This window comes from Planococcus citri, chromosome 1 (genome assembly GCF_950023065.1).
Source record: "Planococcus citri chromosome 1, ihPlaCitr1.1, whole genome shotgun sequence".
NCBI classification, from domain to species: Eukaryota; Metazoa; Arthropoda; class Insecta; order Hemiptera; family Pseudococcidae; genus Planococcus; species Planococcus citri.
This window is the reverse complement of record NC_088677.1, coordinates 52,477,447-52,503,397: the sequence shown is the minus strand read 5'-3', so window position 1 is coordinate 52,503,397 and position 25,951 is coordinate 52,477,447. Positions and strand designations below refer to the sequence as shown.

Sequence of the window (25,951 nt, the reverse complement as noted above, 5' to 3'; positions counted from 1 at the left end):
TTTCGAGCATTGTATGGAGTGATTTGACGTTATTTCGTGGATCGTTGGTAGTTTTTTTTTTTATCAATCTTTCACTATTTTGATTTTTCTTCTGTTTCGGGAAAATACGCCTGTTCTTATCGTGTGAAGTGCACCTACAACGCGATCAAGACCTATAATCATCGTGAAATATTGAACTGTTGATTATGCATATTCTGTGTTGATTGTCGGAATTATGCCATGTATCGCGGATTGAACTAGTTTAGTGTGTGGTGATGTTAATACTTGTAATGAAAAAACCAATGAAAAGATGACAGTTACGACTTATGAGATGATGCGCCCTTGTTATACTACTACCACCGGTGGATACCCGTTTCAAGGTAAGGATCAGCATTTATTGGGAATTTCCTTTCAAGGTAAGAAAGAATCAGCACAATGTTTTATCGAATAGATTGAAGACTTGCGTTTTTTTTTTTCATCGATAGCTAGATAAAATGCGCATATTCTAACGTCCTTTTTTGAATCATTTTTTCCAATTTTTTGTGGTATCCAATGAACTTGGGTCTTCTCTTACAGCGGGTTCCGAAACTTGATTTTAAAAAATGTTATTTCATTTCAGCAACGAAATTCATACCGAAATCATGTACAATTATTAATAGAAATCAATCATCTCGTTCAAAGTACTCATTAGCTTCATTTTATGATTATTTTTGTCGCTTATACTATTTTCGATTTTGGCCAAAACCATAAACCAACGCTGGGTGGACAGAGTAGGTACAACGGTATACACCATAGCAATAAAAAAAGAGATCTATACGTGTTTAGCTTCAGATCGCTATAAAAAAACGTCGTGAGTTTACGATACAAAATCGTTTTTAAATGGCAAGATATCCGTGTGTGTTTAGCTTTCAAACATATTCAATTATTTTTGTCGCTTTGGATCATTACTATCCTTTATGTTTAAAAGCCGTGAAGCTTCAGGCAATTTTATTGAAGGTGCCCGCCTGTTTCTGTGGTATGATATACTTCATAGGAAAATCTGTTTGAAGTGAAATAATTAAATATTCGGCTCTTATTGAAATTTGAAACGTGTTTTTTTAAAAATCAGAGCAGAAAAGGGTGCACTGGATACGATTATTCAGTCTAGAAAAAAAAAGCGGAAGAAATGGATATGTCATACGAGTAGAAATGATAGGTACTGTGTGAAAATTGATATAAGCATGGAGGAATAAGACTACGGTGAAAACAGTAGGGGAATGAGTTGATGATTTGGACACTTTTTTGAAAAAATTTTTTTAGTTTCCTGTGGAAGTTTGGGGCTCGCTTTAATGAATTTCCCCCAAAGGGACCATTTTGTTTTGTTTCGTTGGGTCTTTAGGGTCTAATTTTTTTAAAAATGCTTCAAATTTTCTACAAAACTGGAGATTTTTACGATGTGAGTGAATGAATATTTTAAAATCTTTTTTGAAGATTCTGTAACTAGGACTACCAATATCATGATAGTAAACAAATTTTGAAAAATTTTCATATTGACCTCATAATTTTACATATAATACAGGAAACAGCGTGTGGTTGCAGGCAAGCCTCAGCTGAGAAAGAGATTTAAATGGTAAAAATTGAAAAAATTATCAAAAACTACAATGCAAAATATGATATTCAATTAGTGCTGGGGAAAAATGACTCGATTGAAAGTTTTTGATATTACTCAAATTAGGTTTTCACTTTTTGATCAAATCGGAAGTGAGCAAAAAGAGTACCTGTATTGCTTTTTTTGTTATATTTTTTTCATCATTGTCTTGTATAGATTTCAGATAGGTAACTACTAGGTAGTAGGTACACTCGAAAAATTGATTAGGGGATTTTTTCAATTCACCCAATATTGCAGTTGTGAGGAAACAGAGACTCAAGCTCAATCGAAAGAGTACATCTTAAAATTCCCTGGGCCAAAATTTCAGGTTCTGAAATTCAATTTTGGATTTTTGCCGAATTTTAAAAATTTTAAAAATCAAAAGCTGTTACAAGGGCGATTTTCAAACTTCTCAATCAACTGTAAAAATTTTTTCAATTTTCTCCAGAAATTTCAAATCACTTTTGAAAGGCAATGAACATTGAGACCAATAAATTTAATCAACGTTTATTGGTCATCCCCTCGAATTTTTAGGTCGTTTCTGCGAAATTCTATAAGTTCTTGTTCAAGATGGATTTTTGACTAATTTGTGAATCTCAAAAAAATGAAAAAAATCACATTTTCAAAGAATGTATGTACATAACGAACGGCTTCATCGTCGAAAAATTGTCTGGTGCGTCCACACAATTACCTGACCCGACCAATTTGACCTTTTTAGAACCACCAACGAGTTTTCAAATTTCTTCAGAGCTTGTAATTTCGCTCTGAAAGGGCCAAAATTATGCTTCAAGATCGACAACTTTGGTCTGTGATTATTGAACATCTCGCCCACTTCAGGCGGTTTCTACTAAATTCCAAGAGTGTAAATTCAATGTTTCCCACCTGAAAACTGGTAATATAAAAAAGAGAATTTGGAATTTATAAAATCAATGAACAAAAACTGATCTCGAATATAAAAATTAATCCAGTAGGTGAGAACAAGTTCTGCTTGTGAAGTTGTATCAAAATTTCGAAAATTTCAGTAATTTTGTAAGCGTAGGTACTATCTACTTATGAACATTTAACGTAATACAAGATTCAATTGTTAGGGATTTTAGAAATAGTGATGGTTTTGAGCTCATTCTAGGAAACAGGATAATACAAAAATGCAACTTGCTGGTGATTTTCTATCAGATTTTTAAATTTGAAATGTGTAGAAAACGACCATTTTTATATGTCTGTTAAACCAACTCTTCATCTTCTCGATCTGATTCTAGAAAGCTTTTTTTTGAATAATTCAAATGAAAAAGCACGTTCATAGGTAGATTTACCTACTTCCTTATGTGAAAATAAACCTATATTTAATCATACAATTGTTTTTCATTCAAATTTTACTCTGTCAATGATTTAAAAAAAGTTGAAATCATTAACTTTTCTCTCTCAATTTACAGGACAGGGCCGTGTGAATCAACTAGGCGGTGTATTTATCAACGGGCGTCCTTTACCGAACCAAATTCGATTGAGAATCGTAGAATTAGCAGCGTCCGGCGTAAGGCCTTGCGTGATCTCAAGACAGCTTCGAGTATCTCACGGATGCGTTTCAAAAATTTTGAACCGATATCAAGAAACTGGCAGCATCAGGCCGGGTGTTATTGGTGGCAGTAAACCGCGCATTGCTACTCCCGATGTTGAAAGGCGCATTGAAGAATACAAAGGCGAAAATCCGAGTATTTTTAGCTGGGAAATTCGAGACAGGTTGGCATTTTATTTTTTCAAATATGCAGTGTAAATAAATATAAATATACGAGGTCTGTTTGAGATAAGATTTCCATAGGGGATACTTTAATTTCTCACGTTGGTCGAGAGGTATTGGTGGATGGACAAGGTAAAAAAAGTTGCCTGTGAGTCTGCATTGATGATTCATTTTTTTGCAAAAAACGTACTGTTTTTACACATAATTTCATTTCATTTCATTTTCGGTTTCCAATACTTTGGCTGAAATGTAAATGCAGTGGGGCAGTTCTTGATATCTACAAATTTCAATGCAAAACATTGACCAGGAAAAAAATTGATGGAAAAACGAGACCTCGAAAAAGATCATTTATAGCATGATGATGTTTTGATAAATGATGAAAAATTCAGCCTGTAGTATTTCAAAACGACAATATGAAAACAAGTTGGGTGTTGAGGCATCGACTTCCACTCATTTGTTTGAAGAATACATCATTCAGGGATTTTCTCGGCAGATTTTTCAGTTCTTAGATTTAGATAACTGTCTTTTGACCAAAGTAGTAGGTACTCCATAAGATAGGAAACTCCAATTTGCGGACGATTAAGAAACCTGCCTACCTACCTAAGTATTTATCAGGGCGTAACGAGGAGTGAGATGGAACTTTTATGAATATTGACGTGATGGAAGAAAGTAAAACTATCGCCGTTATTGGCAAAACTCACGTATAGATTATACAATGAACTCGCCCAACAATGATTTTAATACCTGCGCGGTGTCTCGAGAAGGGAGTACCTTACTCGTATCGAAATAAAAATTGACTAAATCTAAAAATTAAAATGTAAATTAATACGTAAAAAATTTCAATTTTTTGAAAACATGGCTAACAATTGTCAGCGACCTTTTTTTTCATAAAAACTTATACCTATCTTTGGAACGTGAGAGCCGAAAAAAGCTCGCAAATATATATTTTTCAATTCTAAATACATATAAAAGCCACACTCCGACATAGTTCATCACCACCATAGGTCACGGCCTCATGGGTAAAAATGGGAGCCTAAAATTGGTGCATGAGTCGAGACCAACCTGTGATGTTGGAATTGAAAGTTTTCAATTGAAAAACCTGTATCCAATGATGATTCGATTTTTTCACATTGTGTAAAATGGAGAAGGGCTCACTGCGTCGGCACGAGGGAGTTGGAAATTTCACGGCGTAATTTCCTCACCCGAGGTAACAACTGGGGGGAGGGGGTATAAACGAAAAAAAAACTCAAAGTACATGAATAAGGCATATCCCGCGTACATCTCGTCTGGCACCGGCTCATAGAGCCCATCGTTATACGCAACGGTACCATATCGACAGGTAACCGTTATCGATAATTTTCTCTATGTAAGAAAACCATCAACTTATGACAGATTCGAACGCACCTATCATTTTGGTAAAACTCAAAGATAGTCTACTTATTTTTTTGGTATTGTTATTGGTTATTTTTCTTGCAAGTGAGAGGTTTATGGGAAAGTACTCGGTCGATGTGGTAAAGTTTTGAAAAATTGTTCAACGTTAAAAGATTGAAAAAATACCCATGCTTACATGTGTAAATGTATCGGTGTGATTCTTCTCAAATGAAAATCAGTTAAATAGGCATGTCGAATTAGCACCGTACGTCATTTAAAAAAGCTACAGCGAAGTCATAAAATTTTAAATCATTGAAAAGGCGCAAAAATTCATTTTTCAAGGATGTCAAGTGGAGAGAGGAGGTAACTGAACAGAATTCTGAATTTCGGATGTTCACACGAAAACTTCAATTTCACTGTTTCTGATCTTCTCTAAAATGCTGATTTTTGGATATGTTACCCACTTATATGCACGTTTTGATTTACTTTCGACGATTCCGGTTTCGACTTTTGCAGCTGTTTTTACACCCTGCACCTTTGTCATTGAAGTTTGACCAAGTAAACTTTGTTTCAAGAGCACATCAATCTTCTATTGAACTAGACTCGAACGCCAAATTTGAGCACATTTTATTGATATTGAGCAACAGCCTGACGCTTCCTCAGGAAAATTAGCCTAAAAAATAGTGCGTTTCATTTCGAGCATCTTAAATCAATGTTATCAACTAATATTCAGAATAAAATAGAGGGAGTTGGAAGCGTGCTCTTGAATTAACTGTTCAGTTTAATAACAAACGAAGTCATTAATGAAACCAATTTGCTATGTGGACATAGCTGTCTAATGAAAAAGAAAATAATAATCATGGAAAGTGAAGTGTATATGTATTGTATATCTATTTGTGGAAGGGAATTCACTAGTACGCTCCGTTAAATTTAAATATTGCTGCTTTCGTAGTTTTAGATCATCGTTTACCTACTGAATCGCGTCAATTATATCAGCGTTCACGATGCTTTCCAAAAATGGAAAAGGTCGATACACATTCCAGATGAAAAGGTGTTTGTGGAAGAAACAGTTTTTTTAGTGCACTTGAAAGTATCTATGTCAGAAACAAAAAACCATCCACATTGTGAAAATAAATATTCAATGCTAAAGGCCCTGATTAACCTAAATCAAAACATTCATGAAATCAAAATATAACAAGTAATAGCCTTTTTAGAAAGAAAAAGTGAATGATATATGAGAGTAAAAAAGTCAATCAATGTATTCTGGAAAAAGTCTAAATACAAATTCTCGACAGAAGCTTTGAAAATAATTTTTCAGTTTACAAAGTAAATTGAAGTAAAATTCAATTTAAACAGTTTGATTCAAGCCTTACTACTTGAATAGTTCAACTTGGCTTCTCAAAGAAAAGACTAATTTTTTAAAAAGAATTTCCTCGTAGATGATGCAGGTGTATGTATTTGGAAAAAATGTAAATAAATTTCCCATGAGCTGCCTCTCATATAATGCGATCAGAAGAGCACGAGAGTATAATATAGTAGAGTGAGATCGAGAAACCGAGCAATTGATCGATCGATCAATCAATCGATCGAGTATCTATTAGTCAAAAATGTATCTTACTTAGTTCGCGAAACACTCTTTCTCGTGAAGTTTTTAACGTAGGTAGCTAGGTACCAACACAAGAAAAAAGAAAAATACTAAGACGGTTCGCGCGATAAATAAATTCGATGTATTGAGAAAGGCGCGCGGTAATTCTCAATTAGTTATGCACGATTACTGCAGTGTACGTTGGTAGCTTTTTTTTCGCCGGCCAATGCGGCATGCATAGAGACTAGTGTAGGTATCTTTGTAAAAAGAAAGAAAAAAAGAAGAAAAAAACGTGGTGAGAGACCGTAGTCATTCAAGTGTCGAAGAGAAAAATCAGGTTTCGGATTTTTATTAAATTATGGAAAGTACGTAGATAGATGTATAGTAAATCATTTCATTAACTATGGTGATGCTGGTGTGGCGCAGCGACAGCGACGGTTGCGGTGTTCTTTTTCTCTTCCGAGTGTTTTGTTCATGTACATACATATAACTATAACTAACTACACGAGTAGTTCATGAGCCTCCAAAAATTTTTGAATGTTGGAATTTGCGCTAAACTTTACTCAATGAAGTTGGAAATTTAAAATTTACTTTATGCTTCAATTTCGAAATAGTGAGTCGATGTTTTGAAGCTGCTAATAGACAAATTTTAGAAATTCCATTTTTGAAAAAAGGCCTTCAAGTTTTGTCAAATTCAACTTTAGTCCATATTTAAACTCATATTAGTGCTAGCTACAGACCTTCTTACCCGATTACACGGGGTTGTTTTGAAACCGGTTTCAGTTAGTTCGGAACCGTACATTTCTCCTGCGATTTCACGATTAAAAATTTGATAAATTCGCTGATAGGTATCCGGGCGATTCGACAAAAGAAAATCTAAAACCTAGTTCGGTCAATATTTTTCAAATTTTCAATCATGAAATCGCTGCAAAGATAAGTATGTAGTTTTGAACTGGCAGAAACCAATTTTGAGAAAATGTCGTGAAATCGGTCAAGATGTCACTAATAAGCACCAATTGAGTTCATATACGTGTTGAAGTTGATTTGAACAATTTTTATATGACACTTTTTGAAAAACTGGAACTTCCAAAATACAGCTGGAGGCTTCAGAACGACTTGAAACCGCCTCCAGTCAATTCAGTATGTTGAAATTTCGCTATAAAATCAATTTCAGAATTCCGTTTCTATGATTGAGCAAAATTTTGAAAAAATGTCGTTTCCCAAACATCTGCTAGAGGCTCGAGAGCTGCTCAAAACGGTTCAAAATTGTTTCCAATCGATTTAGGGGATCGAAACCAAGACATATAGATATTAGATACTGAATTTTTAGCTTTTCAAGTCAATTCGGTAAGATTTTGATTATTTTTCCATTTTTGAGATTTTTAAAAACTCGCAAAAAAATTGAAAAATTTACTTAGTACTTGCCTTTTGATTTAGCTTTGTAAAGTTTTACAATTTTTCTGCCGGTTGGGCTACCTCCCTTGTAAGAGAAAATAATGGACTCACAGGAAAAATGAAATTATGAATCAATTTACCATAAAAAAAAAGAGATTTTCAATTTTTTCCCCTATTTGAGATGATTTTTTCTACTCCAGTTCGAGTTCATCAATACTTCGAATAACCGCTACTTTTAACCATAAATTCGCACATTACATATAGGTAGGATTATTTACACCACACCATATTATTACACAATACATGTATTACTACTGTATAATACACTCGTATCATTACAATTCAACTTTATCCGCTATCAGTTCTCTCGTATGTTCCAGATTGATTAAAGAAGGCCTATGCGATAGAAGCAATGCACCCTCAGTGAGCGCCATATCAAGGCTACTTCGTGGACACGACGGTGCTGACGATCCACCCGATAAAAAACTCAGTGATGGTGAGTCCCTTCATCTATGTTATTCTGTACTTATGTAAGATTTCTCTGGCCAGGAGGGTTGTTACTTGATCGCCGCTGCTGGACACAAAGATACCAGCAGCATTTCTCTTAGCTCGATCGAGAGATGTAAGAAAAAAATACACGCCAGCCACAGCATTTCTCCGTGTATCCTGCGCCTGTAGTAAATCTTTACGTCAGGCTTAGATAATGTACAGGAGACGTACTAGGATAAAAAAAAATTGAAGAATAGAGAATTGGAAATTTCTACGTTAATATCTTTCTCCTCCGTTGGTAGTTGTCGTCTTGTTGAAGAAGCACGAATTGTCGAAGCTGTCACATTGTGTCCATACGACGTAAGAATATACAAAAAAAGATCTTTTGTAATGGAATGAAACGAGTAAAAAAGGCCAGGTCATCGCCTTTATGTTAAGACTATAGACGAGGGCTACTTAAAAGATCTATTGGTATTGTATATAACGGTTTACAATATATCATTCGTTGCGATCGCGTGCGTACTGCTGAGGGTGGAATGGGATTTTTTGCTTCTATTTATAAATACCTATAGCCAGCAAGATGGTAAATCACGAACTGACTAGATGTTTTTGAAAGCCAATAAACGATCACATTGTAATTCACGAATGCTGCTAAGTACTATACTACAGCATCTCGTATCATTGGTAGGTATAGTCTGCTTTGCTTTTTGGTTTTTTGTTTTGTGTTCGAGAAATGTTTACACATGTAGCTGCGTAGTGGGTACTCTCTCTTTGATTTTTTTCCTTTCACGTTGACAATTGTATTACAAAGATACTATCGTCTCGCTTCTGTGTATAAAGAATTTGTACTATGTACATGGTGTTTAGAAAATGTCCTACCCGATTTGAATGGAAATGTAAATTTATCGTATGCACACTTTTTTTTTTTCGTTTATCAGGGCTAAATTGCACCTTTATGTTCGTAAATGTAATAGGCTAGATAATGGATAGAGTCGTTCATTGGCTACCCAATACCAATCAAAGATTAAAGAAATCTTGAAAAAGTCGAGAATAGATTTTAAAAGAACTGTCTATCACAGTGGGAAAAAGCCACAGCTCAAAAATACCTAATAAAAATTTGAAATAAGTACATTGCTAAACTGATGCAGAGATCGCTGGAAAAAGGGGGGAGAGAAAACTGCTAAAATTCAACTAAATACAGCGACCGAAAATTTATTTGGTTATTTTTTACCTAATATTGTCCTATTGAATCAGAGTTTCGCCATTTCGAGAACAAATAGGTATCTTAAAGCAGTAGCTGAATTTACATAGGTATAGTAGTTTTATTTATTTCAAAAATCTAAAACTGAGCAAAAAATGAACAAAAGTTGGTATTTTTTGTTTTCAAGAAAAAATTAGAAAATTTAAGCAATTTCCGATCATTTTTCAAAATTTATGCTCGACGCTACAGTATTGAATACTTCAACAATATTTCAATCAATATTTCATCTCACGAAAAAGTTATAACAAATGCCCTCTTCATTTTCCTTTTTCAAAAGTTGCATTTGCAAAAAAAAAACAAAGAAACTGGAAAACTCGTATTTAAAAGTAAAATTGTCAGATTATTTTAATCATTAAAAAAAAAAAAAAAAAACGACGAGTCTCTTCAAAGTGTTTGAAAATTTGTTTTTTTTTTCAAAATTCTTTGAAAATTAAGAAGTGAAGTAGTACATGTGTCAGAACCAGCCTATTTAGTCTCGCAAGAAGCGATAATATTGACTGAGGAATACCTTGTCTACTCATTTTTGGTTACTAAAACTACTAATTTTTTGTACGGAAGGTAACCTCATATTTTTTGATAATTTTGACAACATTGGCTCATTTCCAGCTGTTTTTCATACTTACGTATTTTTGCAACTGGAAAATATGTAAATTATGTACACTTCAATTACAACGACTGAAATCTGCTAAAACTTAAATTTTTTCATTCAGTTTTGATCAATTGATTTCAAGTTCAATGTTATGTAATTGCATTTAAATCAATCTCAATTATTAGCCCAAATCTACAACATTACTTAAAATTTCTCGAAGGGGAGAACGATATTAGAACTAAGAACAGTTCTGGGATTTCTGTGACACCCTGTGCATGTGCAATCGCCTATCCAACGATTTATAGTGTTTCGAAATATTCGCGACTTTTGCCGCAATGCAACATATCAGAATTTTACAACAGTGTTGGCATCGTATTCGTTCAGTCAATGACATTTTATCGTTTTGTATTATGACGAACTATATGCTCCCTATTGGCACTATAAATTTAAATGTTTGGGTCTAAGCCAACAATACCAACAAAAAAAACATAACACGATATTATTAATGCTTTTTAGCAATAATTATCGAATCGAGTAAAAATGTCTTCCAGAGTGAGAATTGAGAATTGTTTACAAAAATTATTTCGTTTTGGGTTCAAATGTCCTCTTGTTTATTTACCTGTTTACGTATAATTTAATGTTTTGAAGTAGCTATATACATAATTATGTACTTGCTTAGGTGTGACTGATGAGCGCTTGTGACAAGACGAATAGATAACGCTTTAGCATAGGTGCTCAGGTAGTAAGTCTTGTGTGAATTCAATGTAAATGTTTTCATATTTTGAAATCATACAGTGCAAAACTGCATGTATGATAGCAGTACATGTCATAGTGTCCTAGGTAGTTGGTAGTGTGGTACATATACCAACACACATAAATGTTGCAGTTGTTACTGGTAATAATGTCAACGACGTCGTCGTCGTCGTGTCTGCGAGGTGAGCGATTTAAAAGTCAAAGTAACCGTTTCACATCCATAGCGGTAAATATCAAAGTAACCGGCGAAAAGTATACCTAACTATTTCAGTTTACGTACATAAACGCTCGACCATATGCCGGCGAGGATAGAATTTCGAAATTTCCAATTTTTTTTTTCTTTTTTTTACGTTTGCTTTTGTGATAGTTAAGTAACGTCCAAATTGGGACGACTTGTCCCCTTTTTGTCTGGGTACTTTTCCTACAAATATACTTAACTGCCACACTATTTTCAATAATAATACGAAAATACCCATGGTACCTTCGTGGGCATTGTGAAACTCACATTATTGCGCAGAATTTACGACTCGAATAGGCGTAAATTATGCTAATTTTGTATAATCATAAAACAAACAGGTGTGTTAGAATGCAATTGATATACTATTTGGCCTTCTTGATAATAAGCAATTTGTGACGAAATTGTATGATTTCACGCTGCATTGTGTAACGGTATTGATCCGTGTGGGTATATGGAATGAATGGATAACGAAGAGCGTGCAAGAAGTAAAAACTTGATATGGTGGCGATTTTCGCGCTGCTGATTGTTGAAGCCGAAGGATGGCGGGCTAGTCGACCAAAGATGTGATGCTGAGTGTTATTTTATGAATAGCTCGAGGTGCAGTCGTGTATGGTTCACTGAGTGACTCACTATTAAACGTTGATTTGATCTTTCGTTGAGGAGTTGATAGGTCCATTTCAGCGTACTTGACCCTTTTGATCGTTCATTTACCAGCTTTTCAAACGAATGATATAATTTGATAAAACAATCAATTCTCCAATTCAAAAAATTACAATTTTTAACGTTACAACGTTCCTCAGTTTATTAAAAAATGAATAAGAAATAGGTAGGTAGTTAGGTACCTACTAGGTACGTATGTATCGATTTTCAACATTACTAAAAAATAACAAAATGTTATTCATCTTGAGTGTGCAAGTATTAATTATTTTTACATCAAATTTTGAAAGAAATCGGGAAAATATTTTCAAATGTCTCAAAAGTTGTCAACTCATTAAAAAAATATGTACTTGGGTTAATTTCTCAAAATTTTTTCTGCTGACATATCTAAAAAATAGGTACCCACCCTGATATTCTGATTGAAAATAGTTGATTTTTCTTTAAAATGTTGTTTTTTTTTCCTTTCCATTAAATACCTACTGATCGTATTTTTTGTTCGTTTTACAATGACAATGAGGAACCAAAAAGGTAAAATAAAACTGCATTTTTATAGTGGTCGAAGAAAAGAGAGTATAGAAACCTTGCTTTTATTCCCTTCAAATCCATGTTACTCGTACTTGAGTCTTCACGTTTCTTTTCTTATTCAAATGCAGTAGTCAGTTCAAACAGAACTGCATGTCTAATGTCTATTTGCTTAATTCATTGAAATCCAGTGTAAAACTCGAAAAGTGGCTGTTTTGAATCACAACAATACGTCTACTTTTAAATTCAAAAGCAGCACTGTATTCCGAAGTATTTTTCTAGTTTCGGAAATGAATGTTTTCATGTAATATAGCATAATTAATTCGTGATACTCGCATTCGAGAAAGAAATGTAGGTTCGGATTATGATCGACGCAAAATCCCGAGTACTACCCATCGGAATATGGTCATTCTTCCAAAACAGGTTGGGTAGGGGCTAGAGCGAAAGAAACACGATTTTTTCGAAAATACCTTTTTTTATAGGACAAACTTCTGAAGCATCAAATGACCTATAAAATTTACAAAAATTCGTCGAAATTGAAAATTCTATGTGCCCAGAATATTTGAATTCAATGATATTTTCACCTGTCTTTTCCTGAAGTCCAACCTTCGTCGAAATAATTCCAGCAATGGAAGATGAGTGAGGGAGAGATTCGGAATTTTAGCTTTGCTTGTGAGGGACCATCATTTTGAATACCTGTTACAGTAGAAGAGGAAGTACGAATAGGTGTAGAAGGATGGACTTCATTCATAACATTATTGTTGGTCTTGGCATTCGTGTGCATCTGGTTCTGCGGTATTATACGGATTATTTACTCAGGCAGTAAATCAACTCTTGTTTGATGTTTAGGTAGGGCTTGATGGATTCTCGTTTAGTTGGGATTGTCGAGTGCGCTCTGGGAGTCTCGTTCTATAAAAGGAAAGTGGTATTTGATACATAAGCTCCGCCTGTTCGGTTAACCAATCCAATTTAACGTCATTAAACAGTAATAACAATTATGTATGTGGTACATACAGGGGGCCTATGTACACCAGACGCGTGAGTTTCAACTCGTGTACTTTTTTATTGCCTTCTGCTTTGACTTCGTTAAATGGACGACAACGACGACGTCAAAAAACTGACATTATTTGAAAGCGACATCGAACAAGCAGGAAATGCATGACTTGCTGTATCATTGCAACTTGGAAGTATTTTTAATTGTCTATTTTTTTTCACTCTTCTACTACAACGAGTATTCTTCCTGTGTTCCATTTTTTTAAAAATTAGTTAGGTCTTTTTAGACGGGTAAAATAATTAAATCGTGGTATCGTGTTGTAAATGTACTTATAGTTGCAGCTCATTTATAAGTACCTATACCCAATGGAAATGATAACTAAGGTTTCCACCATGCTAACACCGAATTTCAAAGACCTAAAAAAGACGATATTATCTTTTGATCGGTGTGTATTGTTTAGTAGTCAAAGTCATTAAAGTGTCGGTGTTTCTAAAAAATCATTTATTAGATGATTTGCTACTTTTTTCAATGCTTTTTGAAATATACCTATGGTAGGTAAATGCAGCGGAGTTGATTTTACCACCAAAGGTGCGACTGCAAAATCAAGCCGCGCGGTATTACAAATAGAGAAAAATTGCCCAAACCAGACGTAAAGATACCCCATCCAACCGGTTTGGCTGGCCACAGAGAGTACGCACTGTGCAGCCCGCTATTGTTTTTCAAAGGTGCCGAAAACCAACTGCACGTTCGTTTGTCGGCATTTTAAAACGCCGAATCGTTTCGCGTTTATAAGTTTGTGATCTTGTAGAATACGTGTGCGGTTGCAGTGTGGGTCTCGAACTACATACATGTAAAATTTAAGTTATGAGTTCGATAAGTTGTGTGACACTTCTCGTGTCGTGTATTCGATGTAGGTATATACAGGGTGCCTTGATCGTATTTCAGAAATAATTTGAATTCGGGGTGTACTCGAACATTTTGCTATTGAGACGTGATGCTACGCGAAAATTACTACGTACAAAAAAAAGCTATTCTAATTGGCAGACTCTTGTTTTGACTTGAAGAAGAAAAATCCAAAGAGCATCACAAAATAATCAAGTCATCAGGAAAAGTTTCAAAATCCGAATTTCACGTTCTGATTTTTAACGAATTTTGAAAATTCAAATGCTATTCTCGCACAAGAAAAATCAAAATTTGATAATTTGAGGTAGAAAATGAATAGGCTCTTAGGCTCTAGTACAGAAAGTGTAAGTGTGATGACCTGTCCTCAGACTTAAATCTTGATTTCTTCAACATTTCTCGTTTTGGTACTACCGAATGATAATTTTAGAACGCACGAGCGATTTTCAATCCGCAACTGGGGGGGGGGGGTAGAAGATAAAAATATGTTTTACTGCGGTTTTATACCAATTTGGGCTATTTTCAAACGATTGACATGAAACTCGGTATGAAAGTGGAGGTACTGAAGGGAAATTTACCCTGAACTCTTTCAAAAGAAATCCACATTTAAACTTTGAAACCACTTTGGAGAAGGAGGAATCAAAAAATTCAACAAAAAAACTGCAATTCTTTTTCGGTGTATTTTCTACCTTTGCGCGTTGATAATTATTTTTCAGAAGCTGAAATTTTTTCTGATGATTTCCAATTCAAAATTACGATTTTTATCAAATTTAGATACTCATTTTAAATTTAATAAGCATATCCAGCGAAAAATCATCGTTCAAAATTGATGCTGTTTCAATATTTTTCAAAGTAAACAATTAATGAGCATTGAGCACACTATAGTGTGCTCAATATATGAATTTATATTCATATATGTACATACGTCAGTTATATTATGCGCCAAAATCTGAAGTATGGTATGGCAGTAATGCAGTAGGCAGACATTCGAAGGGAAAGGGAAAGGGAAAGGGAAAGGGAAAGGGACACCCTGTATCAAAACTCGTAGTGAATAGTGGGAGTTCTTTATATTTATGTGTGAATGCTGTAGGTAAACCGTACACTGAAGATGGAGATTTAAAGAAGTGCCTGCTTTGATATTAATCCGTTTTTCAAAGGGCGTGATTCATGTTAACCTGATGTTACCAAGCCTACTCTATTGTCAATTTCACTTGTACTGCGAAGTGCCATCCGTGTAAAATGTGATGGATTGGCTAGCCTAGTTGGTGGTTTTCATCAAAACCGACGTAAAGAAAGCGACTTCTTCAACTCACGAATGATTGACGGTCTCGATTTTAAACTGGTTCAAACGTAATAGGCGGATCGAGGGTTAAAATCATAGTCTGATCTATGTGTTTGCTGCTGTCAATGTACGTAAAGGTAGACCACTGTTTGGGTTTTGCTTTTTAGGAGGCGTAGAAACTAGTAAGAAATGAAAAGAGTACAGGTTGCCCGTCTAATTATTTGCTCCTTTTTACTACCCCTTCCAATTTTTACCTTGTTGTTTTTGGTAACGAGTGAGGTGATCCCAAGCCGAGGAGCCAACGTATCAAGAAATACGTTTTTAGTGTGTAAGGGATGTTCTAATGGATGAAAAATCTTAGCCAAAGGCTGGTTTCATCATTTTTTTCGTATTCAAAAATATTTTTTCCTTCTTGAATCGCGCCATTTTAGGAAAACCTGATTTTCTTTTGGGATGACCTATAGGGCTAAAATTCATGTTCAGACTAGCAGAATTATAAATCGTGTAACTACCCGTCCCTCGAATGATTCGGTGAATCGTGTCGTTCTTCAATTGAAAGAACCAATCAGATTTGCTACATATTTATGTTCAATTGAAAGAACCAATCAGATTTGCTACATATTTATGTACATTAATTAATCGCCATTTCTATATGAACGCAGAAATATTGTATTACTATGGAAATTTCTACTCCAATACTATGAGAACATTATACCTTTGAATTATGACGTCATCAATATTTCAACCTTTGATGATGTTTGGCCTTTGATCACAACTATACGGACACGGACTGTAGATTTATTCCAATGCCTTAGAAATTGTTATTTCCACACCTTCAGATTACCATGGAAATTTTATTATTCCAGTAATCTGAGCACCATTATACAATGATGTCATCAATATTTTTACCTTTGATGTTTGGCTCATAATATTAAAGCCTCATAAAACCTATGTACTTTAGATACAGCAAAATTACTATGGAAATTTACATTTTCCATATTTTCAGACGATAATCTGAGAACAAAAGGCCTTTACGCGATAAAGTCAACAATATCTTGACCATTCATATTTGGTCTTTGATTACAGCCTTATCAAACAAATAAGCAAAAAATAATATTGTCACAGCAACTAACTGTACAATGGTCAGAAGGCCCATACAAAATCTCAAAAACATTTCATCCATACGTTTCCACGCGTTTGGAAACGAAGGAATCATCTTTCAATTCATCATTTCGAGTTGATATTAGTATGGATGGACATGACTTCTAGCCCGGTGGGTCACTCCAAAAGGAAACCAAGGGGTCCCAAAATGGTGCCATTCATGTTTCAAATGAAAAAATATATGTACAACATAAAAAAATTTACAAATGTGGTCCAAATTCAGGTTGATTGTCCAGTGATGCGTTTGTTCATGCTATCCTTAGAAAAAAAATGTCGACCAAAATTGACGACTTTCGGTGAGAAAATCGTGAAAAATCAGTTTTTTTTTCAAAAAAATGCCACTGAAATGTCAGTTTTGCCTTTTTAGTCAATTTCAAAATCTCAGCCGGGTGCCGATTCGCCAATACTCGACTCTCTATTTATGCTCTCTGTCTGGAAAACTGGGAAAATAATTTCTCTGAAAGAATTGCACACCGTATTATAAGTATATAGGTGCGTACTTATCATCTTGATATTTTGATGAAATGCGGTTTTGAGTCATAAATTGAGACTTCCTGAAGCACATCTTGCAATATTTAGTTGAAATCAAAAAAATAATTGGAACCTATTTGGATTTCAAAAAAAAGAACATAAAACTTTGATTTTTTTGAATGACAGCAGCATAATTTGATCAAATAAAGGGCGTCGCCATTCTGAACTGAGGCTACCCCCCCCCCCCCAAAAAAAGAAAAAAGAAAATAAAGACATTACCGGTGCTTCCACTTCTTATGAAAAAAAAACCGGAAATTTTCGAAAATTAGAAGTTCTAAGTGTAAGGTTCCAGTAACTTTTTTTCTCGAGACCGTCAAGGAAACACCTGCAGTCCTGCACGATGGTTTGCCTACCTCTGCCACGTGAACTAAATTTCCTTAAAAATAATTTCTTCGCCCCAAATTCGTTTCGCACCCTTTTTGATGAAAAAATAGTCTCCAAGCACGTCTGTCTATTAGACATATGTCAGCTGTTAAATAAGTAGATCCTAACACCAGTATTCTTACTATGTATAAGGTGAAAAAGAACCTTTGAAATCAGTCGTCTATCAGACTCAATCCCTCTTCCTTCTCTTCCCAATTTTTCAATTCTCGTCCTTTGTTTCTTACACGTCTGGTTTGGTGATTTTTTACACGTAAAACACGAAGGAGAAAAAGGTTACCAAAAAAGTACCTCCGATGATCGATTCGGGGTTTTGAAAAAAGAAAAGTGGTTCGAAAGAGCGGCATGTGCATGTACAACTCATGACCTACACACTCCTGGGGCTTTTGAAAGAGGGATGCCGCTCATATAAAGTAGTAGGTACTTGCAGCAACTGTCACATCGATGCGACTATGTAACAATTCCGACGTGACGCGGGAGCAAAATATTATTAAAACATATGGAGAGATATTCATTATACTGAATGGCAACTACAGCAGCAGCAAAAGGGCCTACTTGTATAAGACTTATAATATTTGTGGGATGTTTTCGTTACGGTTATTTAAGCAATATCAAATTTTTGACAGCAGTAGCCGTTAACCGACAGTTCAACTAATTGCGTGGGTAGGTGTGCGTCTTGTGGTAAAGAGTCCCCTCCCTGTATTTAAAAGGCCATCTCTAGAGATCTAATGTACTTAGGTACGCGTAAATGTAAATGTACAGTACATAGAATAGATGTACCACTTAGTTCTTTGCTGTACTTACTTATGAAGTACGATTCGAGGAGAGTAGGTATATACCTCTGCTGTGATTTCATCATTGTATGATAAAGTATCCTATTGCGAGAACTCGTAATAATTTTCCTTTTTTTTTTTTTTCATGTATAAAGAAATTATTAGTATGGTCGACCAAGTGAAGAGAGGTAAATACACCGGAAAAATTTCCGTTCTTACTTCCTTCACTCTTTACTTTAGGCGTTGGTATAAATCATGCCTATAGGTACAGTGTAAAGACTTCAATGTTGGGCAATTACGAAATATCAGTGTGGCTGGCGTATTTTTCTCACTTTTAGCATCGATCAAGGATGCACGGTCATTAAGGAAGGCCACTTTACAGGTACGTGAAAGTGAAACGACTTATGATACTCAATTTTTTTAGGTATTAAAGTATCTGACGCATCTGATTGCGAGTCCGAGCCTGGCATACCATTAAAAAGAAAGCAACGAAGGAGTCGTACAACTTTCACCGCGCAACAATTGGACGAATTGGAAAAAGCTTTCGAACGGACTCAGTATCCGGATATTTACACAAGGGAAGAGTTAGCTCAGAGAACCAAACTGACCGAAGCTAGAATACAGGTAGGTGTTCTACAAAAATGTGCCCACTTGGTTAAGTTTTTCTGAGTGTGTGATGATGCCACCGCGATCGACGAACTACGCGAATACTTTTACTTTTATTATTATTTGAAGAAAAAAAAGAGCGAAATCCCGGAGTGTTTTTGTAGATAATGATGCAAGAACAAAACGTCTGAGTGAACTACCAAGTTACACAGCGATGTAAGCAGCTCGTCGTGCATTAATCTTCTGTAATCAGCAGGGGTGGTTTCACCTATTAATGATCGGTCAGCTGGAATTGGCTGAAATACATATCATTAAGAAAGTGAGAGTGAATAAAAGAGTAGTAATGTAAAGTACGTCGTAATCGGTTCTCACACGCCGCGGTATTCGCGACCTTCCAAGAGAAGTGATTTTTTTTTTGTACAGAAAATAAAAAATTATACAAACGTGTGTTTCCTGTATTGTAATAATGATGGCAGAGAGGCATACCTAGTAGGAGGGCTCGTGTATAAAATAGGTAACAGTGATATTGGACGAGGTATACGATCAAAGGATAGCGATTATTTCGCTGTTGTGAGTGGAAATTAAGGAACATTGAAACGCTTAATTTGCTTAAAAGTATATTTCCTTCGAATTTAAGGTCGCCACTAAACTTGGGTATTGGACAACGTCCACCTAATTGAATGTCAGCAAAACCGAAGGTTTTTATGCCATGCAACACAAAAAAATATGGATTTTTTTTCTTTCTGTTTTAGGTTTGGTTTAGCAATAGAAGAGCGAGGATGAGAAAACAAATGGGCAATAATCCGAACAGCAATGGTAATTACAGCCCTATTGGCATATCACCGATGAGTATGAGTTATCACGGTTCTGTTGTGGGTACAACCAGCCACCAAAATGGTGGCCCACCTTCGCCCACTAATTACGTATTACCTTCTCAATCTTTACCAGAAACGACGTATTCGGCATCACCTCAACGTAAGTATAATTCACCTACATCTGTGCTCATAACTAGACGTATTCAAAACAATGAGGTTGGAGATTTAGGATTGCTACCACTCGAAAGAATAAAAAATTTCAACTGCCTGATGGAAAAATTTGAGAGCTTACTGATGACGGATGGGGGGAGTTACCTTTTTCAAATTAGCACAAATAAATCAACGAATGAAATCAAGTGACAGGTAATCATTTCCGAAAACGTTGTTTCAAGTCACACTTTCATTACATTTCCGAAAACGTTGTTTCAAGTCACACTTTCATTACAATCTACCAGTTTGACTTCAGAATACAAATTTTTTCATCAATGATTATTTTAAAAAAAAAAGTATTTGATAGTTCGCGATGTCAAAAACTATACAATGGTCGGACATTCTGATTTACAAGACTGTGGAATCGCAAATTCTGAAACTGAGGATACCGAAATTCTTGTCTTGTTCTTGGTATTAAATATAGGTAGTAAGGACCAATTTTCATTTCGGTCAGATGAAGCAAATAATAAATTTTCATCCAAGATTACTTTAAGAAAAATTGCAAAATTCGTCGATCATAAATTCAGTTCATACCCTAATTTAGACTTTCAATATCGATAAGAGGCCTAAAAAAACTGCGAATTAAAACATTCTAAAAATTCGATTTAATTTAAGCAAAAATCACTACCTATACTTTTTTTTACTACAATTTAAAAAACATTTCCATTCCCGTTTTCTTCTCAACTATTTTTGCGCCATTCAGAACACGTCATCATTAAACACGACTTTTAAATTTAAAAAAAAAATCACGAACACTGAGAGAAGCGAGTGAGAAAGCTCTTCGAAAAAAACATAACACGACATCAAGATTTGACAATGTCAGAATGAAGTGATCAGAAAAATTTGAAAAAGTTGTGAAAAATCATTCATAAAAAAATTTATAAATCATGGAAAGATACCTAATAATGTTATTTAAAATTCGAAAAATAGAGAACTGAATTGCGTTTTTTTTTTCACAGTTACGTCGGAGCATTCGCATCCCAATTTGTACAGCTCACATCATCAGCATCATCATCACATGGAAGGTATTACTTCGGTGGCTGCTTCTGTACCAATGACACCAGCATCCGAAACTGACGAGCAGAAACCCAATATTAATTCCGAATCTCCGATTCCTTACATCAGTTTCAGCGCCAGTTCCTACATCAGCCCTCCATCACTACTTTCGGCTCAGGTAAATTACACAACTATTCATTATAGACAGTACTCGAGTGTAAAATTATAAAAAAGTGAGAGATGAAATCGTGCCGATAGTTTTGTGATGTTTAGATATTTCAATTTTAAATTCATTTTCTTAATTTCAAAACATTTTAATAGAATTTTTCGTTGTCTTATAACACTTGAACTGATTTCATTTTGTTTTGAAAATTCTCATTTTCCCAAGTTGATGATACGTTTTGGTGCTTTTGAACAAAAATAAACTACATACTTTGTGACTATTTCAAGGACTGCTAAAACAGATGCGATTTTCGCAATATTTTAGAATCACCAATACATACAATTACTATCGTGGCTGCAAATTTTTTCTAGAATGAACGAATCGGTTTAAAAAATTGATTAAGGGATTCTGGGTATGACTTTATGTAATTAGGGGTTGAAAAATAACTGGCCTTCTTTTTCATTCAATTTTTTTTACAATCGCATGTCTTAACCCCAGTGGTGGATATTTTCAATTCGGTAAGTATCTCCTTAAATTTATTTCTCGACGTTTGATATTTCCAGCAAAAAAATTACACCACCGCAGCATTAGTTGCATAACATAATCGACGAAGGCATCAAATACAATTTTTTCTCATCAATTTTCAGATGGTCAATATGAGTGCAAATAGTTTGGGAAATCATCTCGGTAGTGTATCGCCGAACACTGTGCTAAGCACTAGTGCAGGTCCATATCCGATCAGTCCAAACAGTATGATGGTACCACATCAATTATCACCGATGACTCCATCAACTCCTACTAGTTTAGCTATGATGACATCGCCTTCAGGTTTGTTTCAAATCACACGTTGCTGGATTCAAAAAAATTTACATAATCATAATTTGGGTATTCCTCTCTTTGAACAGATTCTCAGAGTACCGGATCAACAGAATTGGTATCGTTGAATACCTCGAGCAATGGGGCCACAGCCTGGACGGCAATTGGAAGTTCTCTATCGGCTAACCACCATCAAATGCACATACCTCGTAGTTGTTCTCCACCTCCTACTTTAATTACTACCACTACGCTTAACCCACTCAGTCCTTCTGGTTACCATCCGTACAGTTCCTCCGGATTTTTATCCGCTCCACAACCACGATCGCATCCTCAGACTTTTTATCCGGCTTGGTGATCAATTTCAATACACATTGCAGGTTGGTATTTTCAAAACAATAATTTCTACTACAAATTTCACATACTCATAAGTATTATATTCATTTCATGTATTGAGCAAATTGATACGGTAGAGTTGTATAATTATTAGGTACGGAATGTTTAGCGTTAATATGTACCTAGTTTCAAGTGGACTAATTGTATTCCTGCTTTTCAAGTGTTTGTTAACCAATTGTTGTTTTTATTTTTCTGAATGTCAATTAACAATTAGTTATGAATATGACGTTACTGTTTTAAGGAAGGGTATTCGCTTAGAGTGATCTAATAGTATATTATGTGACAGGAGCGGAAAGTTAATCGCGTTACTGTCCAATCCTGTCGCGTATACTATTTCAATTTCATATGAGAGGAAAATAAATGCCGAAATTTTAAAAAATGGCTAATTTTGAATTTGTAAACATGTGCGGAAAACAGTTACTTTCCTCCCTAGGGAAGAAAATAACTACTTTCCGCACTTGTTTTGATAGATGCGTTAAAGACGTATTTTCCAAACACAAAACTGTCTAGGAAACTACTCATTTTCCGATCATTTGAATAAATTGAAAGTATTCTACGTTTTCTATGATAAGAGATTTCTTAATTGTGTGGCATTCAAACTTGATTTTCTAATATAGTGGTCTTCATTATGAAGTTGAGGATGGTTGGCACAAAAGAGTGCAAAATAACAAAAAAAGGCACACTTTTATTCAAAAACATCGAAGGCACAAAAGTTTGCTTCAATTTCAATCAATATTAAATAATTATGTCAAATTATGAATCATAAGTTTTCAAAATCAAATTGTTTTGGTTGCTTTACAGAATTTTTGAAATTTATTGCATTTTTTGGCAGACTGTTGGGTATTTAAAATATATTACCACCTAACTATCAAAGAAGCATTTGTATGTATTTTTTTGTTACTAATTATTGAAGAAATTGTGCTTATTACCTAAATAACGATATGCTGTCTATCAATAAATTTTATTGTATATGTCCTTATGATCATAACATTGATGTAGGTACTATGTTCATCTAGGCCATTTCGATGTGGATTTGAAACAACGGATACATACCTCTAGAGGATCAGAAATTAATTTAGTCAAATTTCTGTTGCGTGAATTTGATTTAATTAATTTCTATTCCATTATGGGGACTAGTGAACATTTCAAACAACACATCATATCATCAACACGAACGTGCACAAATTTCCCTTTTTCAATAGTTTTTGAAATGTTAACATTATTGAATTAATATTCTTGATCAGCATTTTTCATTGCCAATGTACATAGTATTACAGAAACGATGGTCAATTAATCACAATTTCATTTTTTTTCTAGTATCATGATGCTGACAAGGATAAAGCTTGAAACTCATGGAGATGTTTTAAGGTACTACCAGTATTTGCACTGATTATTGTAGAAACACGTTGTTTAAATGATGTGGAATGAATTTCTGTTTATACATAGTTGTTAGTGTACCTCTGTAATTTTTTAAGGTTTTTAACGATAATAGTTTGTAAAAATTTTTGAACGATATACGAATTGACGTATAATTTTGAATATAAACGCAAAATTGCAAAAACAAATTCTCAATTGCATTGCATTGTAAATAAGTTTTACTTGTGTTCACGTTGTATGTTTCAACTTTATTTGTCTGATTTTATTTCTCACTATTGTAAGTTAAAATTTAGAAATCATTGATGAGCATTTGTTTGTAAATATTACACCGCTTTTTTTCTTGTTGTTACAGTTATGATCTCCATGTTTTTTTAAAAATAATTTGATTTTTGATTAATAAAATTGTACACTTTTGATTGTTACCTTACCTAAGCCAACTAATTATGTTCTCATGATACAACTTTTTTTCTTTTTTTGTCTTTAGAGTAGATTACTATTGTGTAAGTGGAATTGATGGATTGACAGGAGATTTTGAAAAAATGGAATATGTGTTGTTAGCTTATTCATCGAATGTATTTATTATTTTGTTCAATTGTTTGAACATCTCCTAAACCTAATCAAAGGTTATTATCATGTCAAAATTCTCCTTCAAGTAAGGTAAATTAAAATCGGCAGCTATTGAATAATAATGAAAAATTATATTGTAAAATTGTACTTTTCGATTGTTCATCAACCGCAGAATGGTTTGAAATTGAATAAATGAAACAATGTAATATAAATTTGTTTTATTTGAGTTATCAGAGATCAAAATTGAATTGGAATTACCAAAAGAGCTAGTAGGTATGGTCAAAATGTTGCTAATTGGCATATTTTCATCAATTTTCCTCCACATTCATAGGAAAAGTTTCTAACATCAGATCAACTTCACTGTAACTCTTGATAGGCTGTTGAAGGTGAATTACGTCTCATCCTTTTTTCATCAAAAATTGCTTTTGAACCAACTACCTACTTGTTTAGAAAATATCGTGTAGAATTGATGAAAATTTGTAAATTTGCGCAATTCGGGCCGAGCAAGGTTATGGTGCGCCAATTTACGTCTTCTGTACCATGCACTGATAAGATAAGGCAAGTGGGAGACCGCCTCAAAATTTTACATTACTTCTTATGGAAGAATTTCAATTTTTACAAATCATTTTCAAAACATAAATTTAAAACAAATGTCTTGAAATTGTTTTCCTTCATTAACTTGCCATCAATGGCATATATTAATTCATTGAATTTGCTTAGTTTTTCTTATATTTTGGATGTCAGTATGCTTCCTCCATCTTCAGCCCTAAACTACATAAACGCTAACTGGCAACTGCAACCAACAACTCACAACTAGAGCTAGTTGGCTGGAATAGCAACTCTGTTATCAAGACGCTTGTGTTATCAACGTGTAACAATAAAATTATTTGTTCCGTTTTCTGTTAATGAATTTTAATATTAAAAACAAAAAAAAATTGTTAAAAAACCTAGGTGAATTATTAGTGCTGAAACCCATAGTTGAAGTAATTCAAAATGATGGTGTTATAATGGCACTCATTGAATTAGTTCAACCTCACCCAGAGCTATGGGATATGGCCTGTTCGCAGTACCGGGAGTTGAAAAGAATAGATAAAACTCCAAAATGAGCTGCTATTGCGAAGGAGCTGAACATAACAAGTATGCATACACATTTTAAACATTGCAACTTTTGAACTTAAGTACAATGCATTTAAGATATCTTGTCACTTATTTTCTTTAAATTTTTAGCAATTAAAGCCAAGAGCATTTGGGCAAACTTGCGTACAGTACTGAAAAAAGAACTAAGAAAGGTGAAAAAAGTTAGCAGCGGAGCGGAAGGACCAGACGGTGAAGACGCAGAGTATTATGAGGGAAGTTGGTCCCATTGGGCAAGGGTTCAATTTCTACGAAATGTGGTTGCTCCACGGGCCACCAGCTGAAACTTAAGATTCTGCTGGTACTACTCTGGCAGTTCCTCCGTCATCTTCAGAAGCACTTACCCAGAAAAATTTAGAAGCAGCACATCCTTCCACTTCTCAATTCTATGGAGACTTCGTTGAAGATCTGGAAATCGATGAAGAGGAAGATGTGAGGCGAAGAGGATCTGCTAGTATTAGAATTGTTCCTCATTTTGTTGCTAAATTTTGTATTTAATGAAATTAACTTTTATTCATTTTTTTTCATTTTTATTGCAGCAGTTAACAGCAGGAGCAGCTCAGGTTCCAATGCTCCGAAGCGTCCAAAAAAAAACGTCAATGCAACAAGCGTTGTACTTGGAAGCAAAAAAAAATTTCTAGTGTTATAATTTCA

The 25,951-nt window shown here is 34.6% G+C and overlaps 1 protein-coding gene across 5 annotated transcripts; it reads left to right on the top strand.

Annotated features, from left to right (window-relative positions):
- On the top strand, nt 1-25,061 carry LOC135832682 (protein gooseberry-like). Of its 5 annotated transcripts, none has more exons than XM_065346080.1 (9): nt 1-359; nt 3,037-3,340; nt 8,070-8,185; nt 18,645-18,844; nt 19,579-19,801; nt 20,811-21,025; nt 21,658-21,838; nt 21,916-22,203; nt 23,537-25,061. In XM_065346080.1, exons 1-8 carry the CDS (start codon nt 290-292, stop codon nt 22,179-22,181), a joined length of 1,575 nt encoding a protein of 524 aa, XP_065202152.1. In that variant the 5' UTR covers nt 1-289; the 3' UTR covers nt 22,182-22,203; nt 23,537-25,061. The 5 variants fall into 5 exon arrangements, with proteins under 5 accessions (XP_065202152.1, XP_065202151.1, XP_065202150.1 ...); XM_065346079.1 differs by having other exon boundaries at nt 8,052-8,185; XM_065346078.1 differs by having other exon boundaries at nt 1-395.
- The last annotated feature ends 890 nt before the right edge of the window (nt 25,062-25,951 follow it).

Bases quoted from the DNA above. Each gene is read 5' to 3' on its own strand.
- LOC135832682 (XM_065346076.1), top strand. From the start codon at position 290: ATGACAGTTACGACTTATGAGATGATGCGCCCTTGTTATACTACTACC. The intron at 3,341-8,051 runs GTTGGCATTTTA...ATCCGCTATCAG, and splicing joins AGCTGGGAAATTCGAGACAG to TTCTCTCGTATGTTCCAGAT. The intron at 19,802-20,810 runs GTAAGTATAATT...TTTTTTTCACAG, and splicing joins GTATTCGGCATCACCTCAAC to TTACGTCGGAGCATTCGCAT.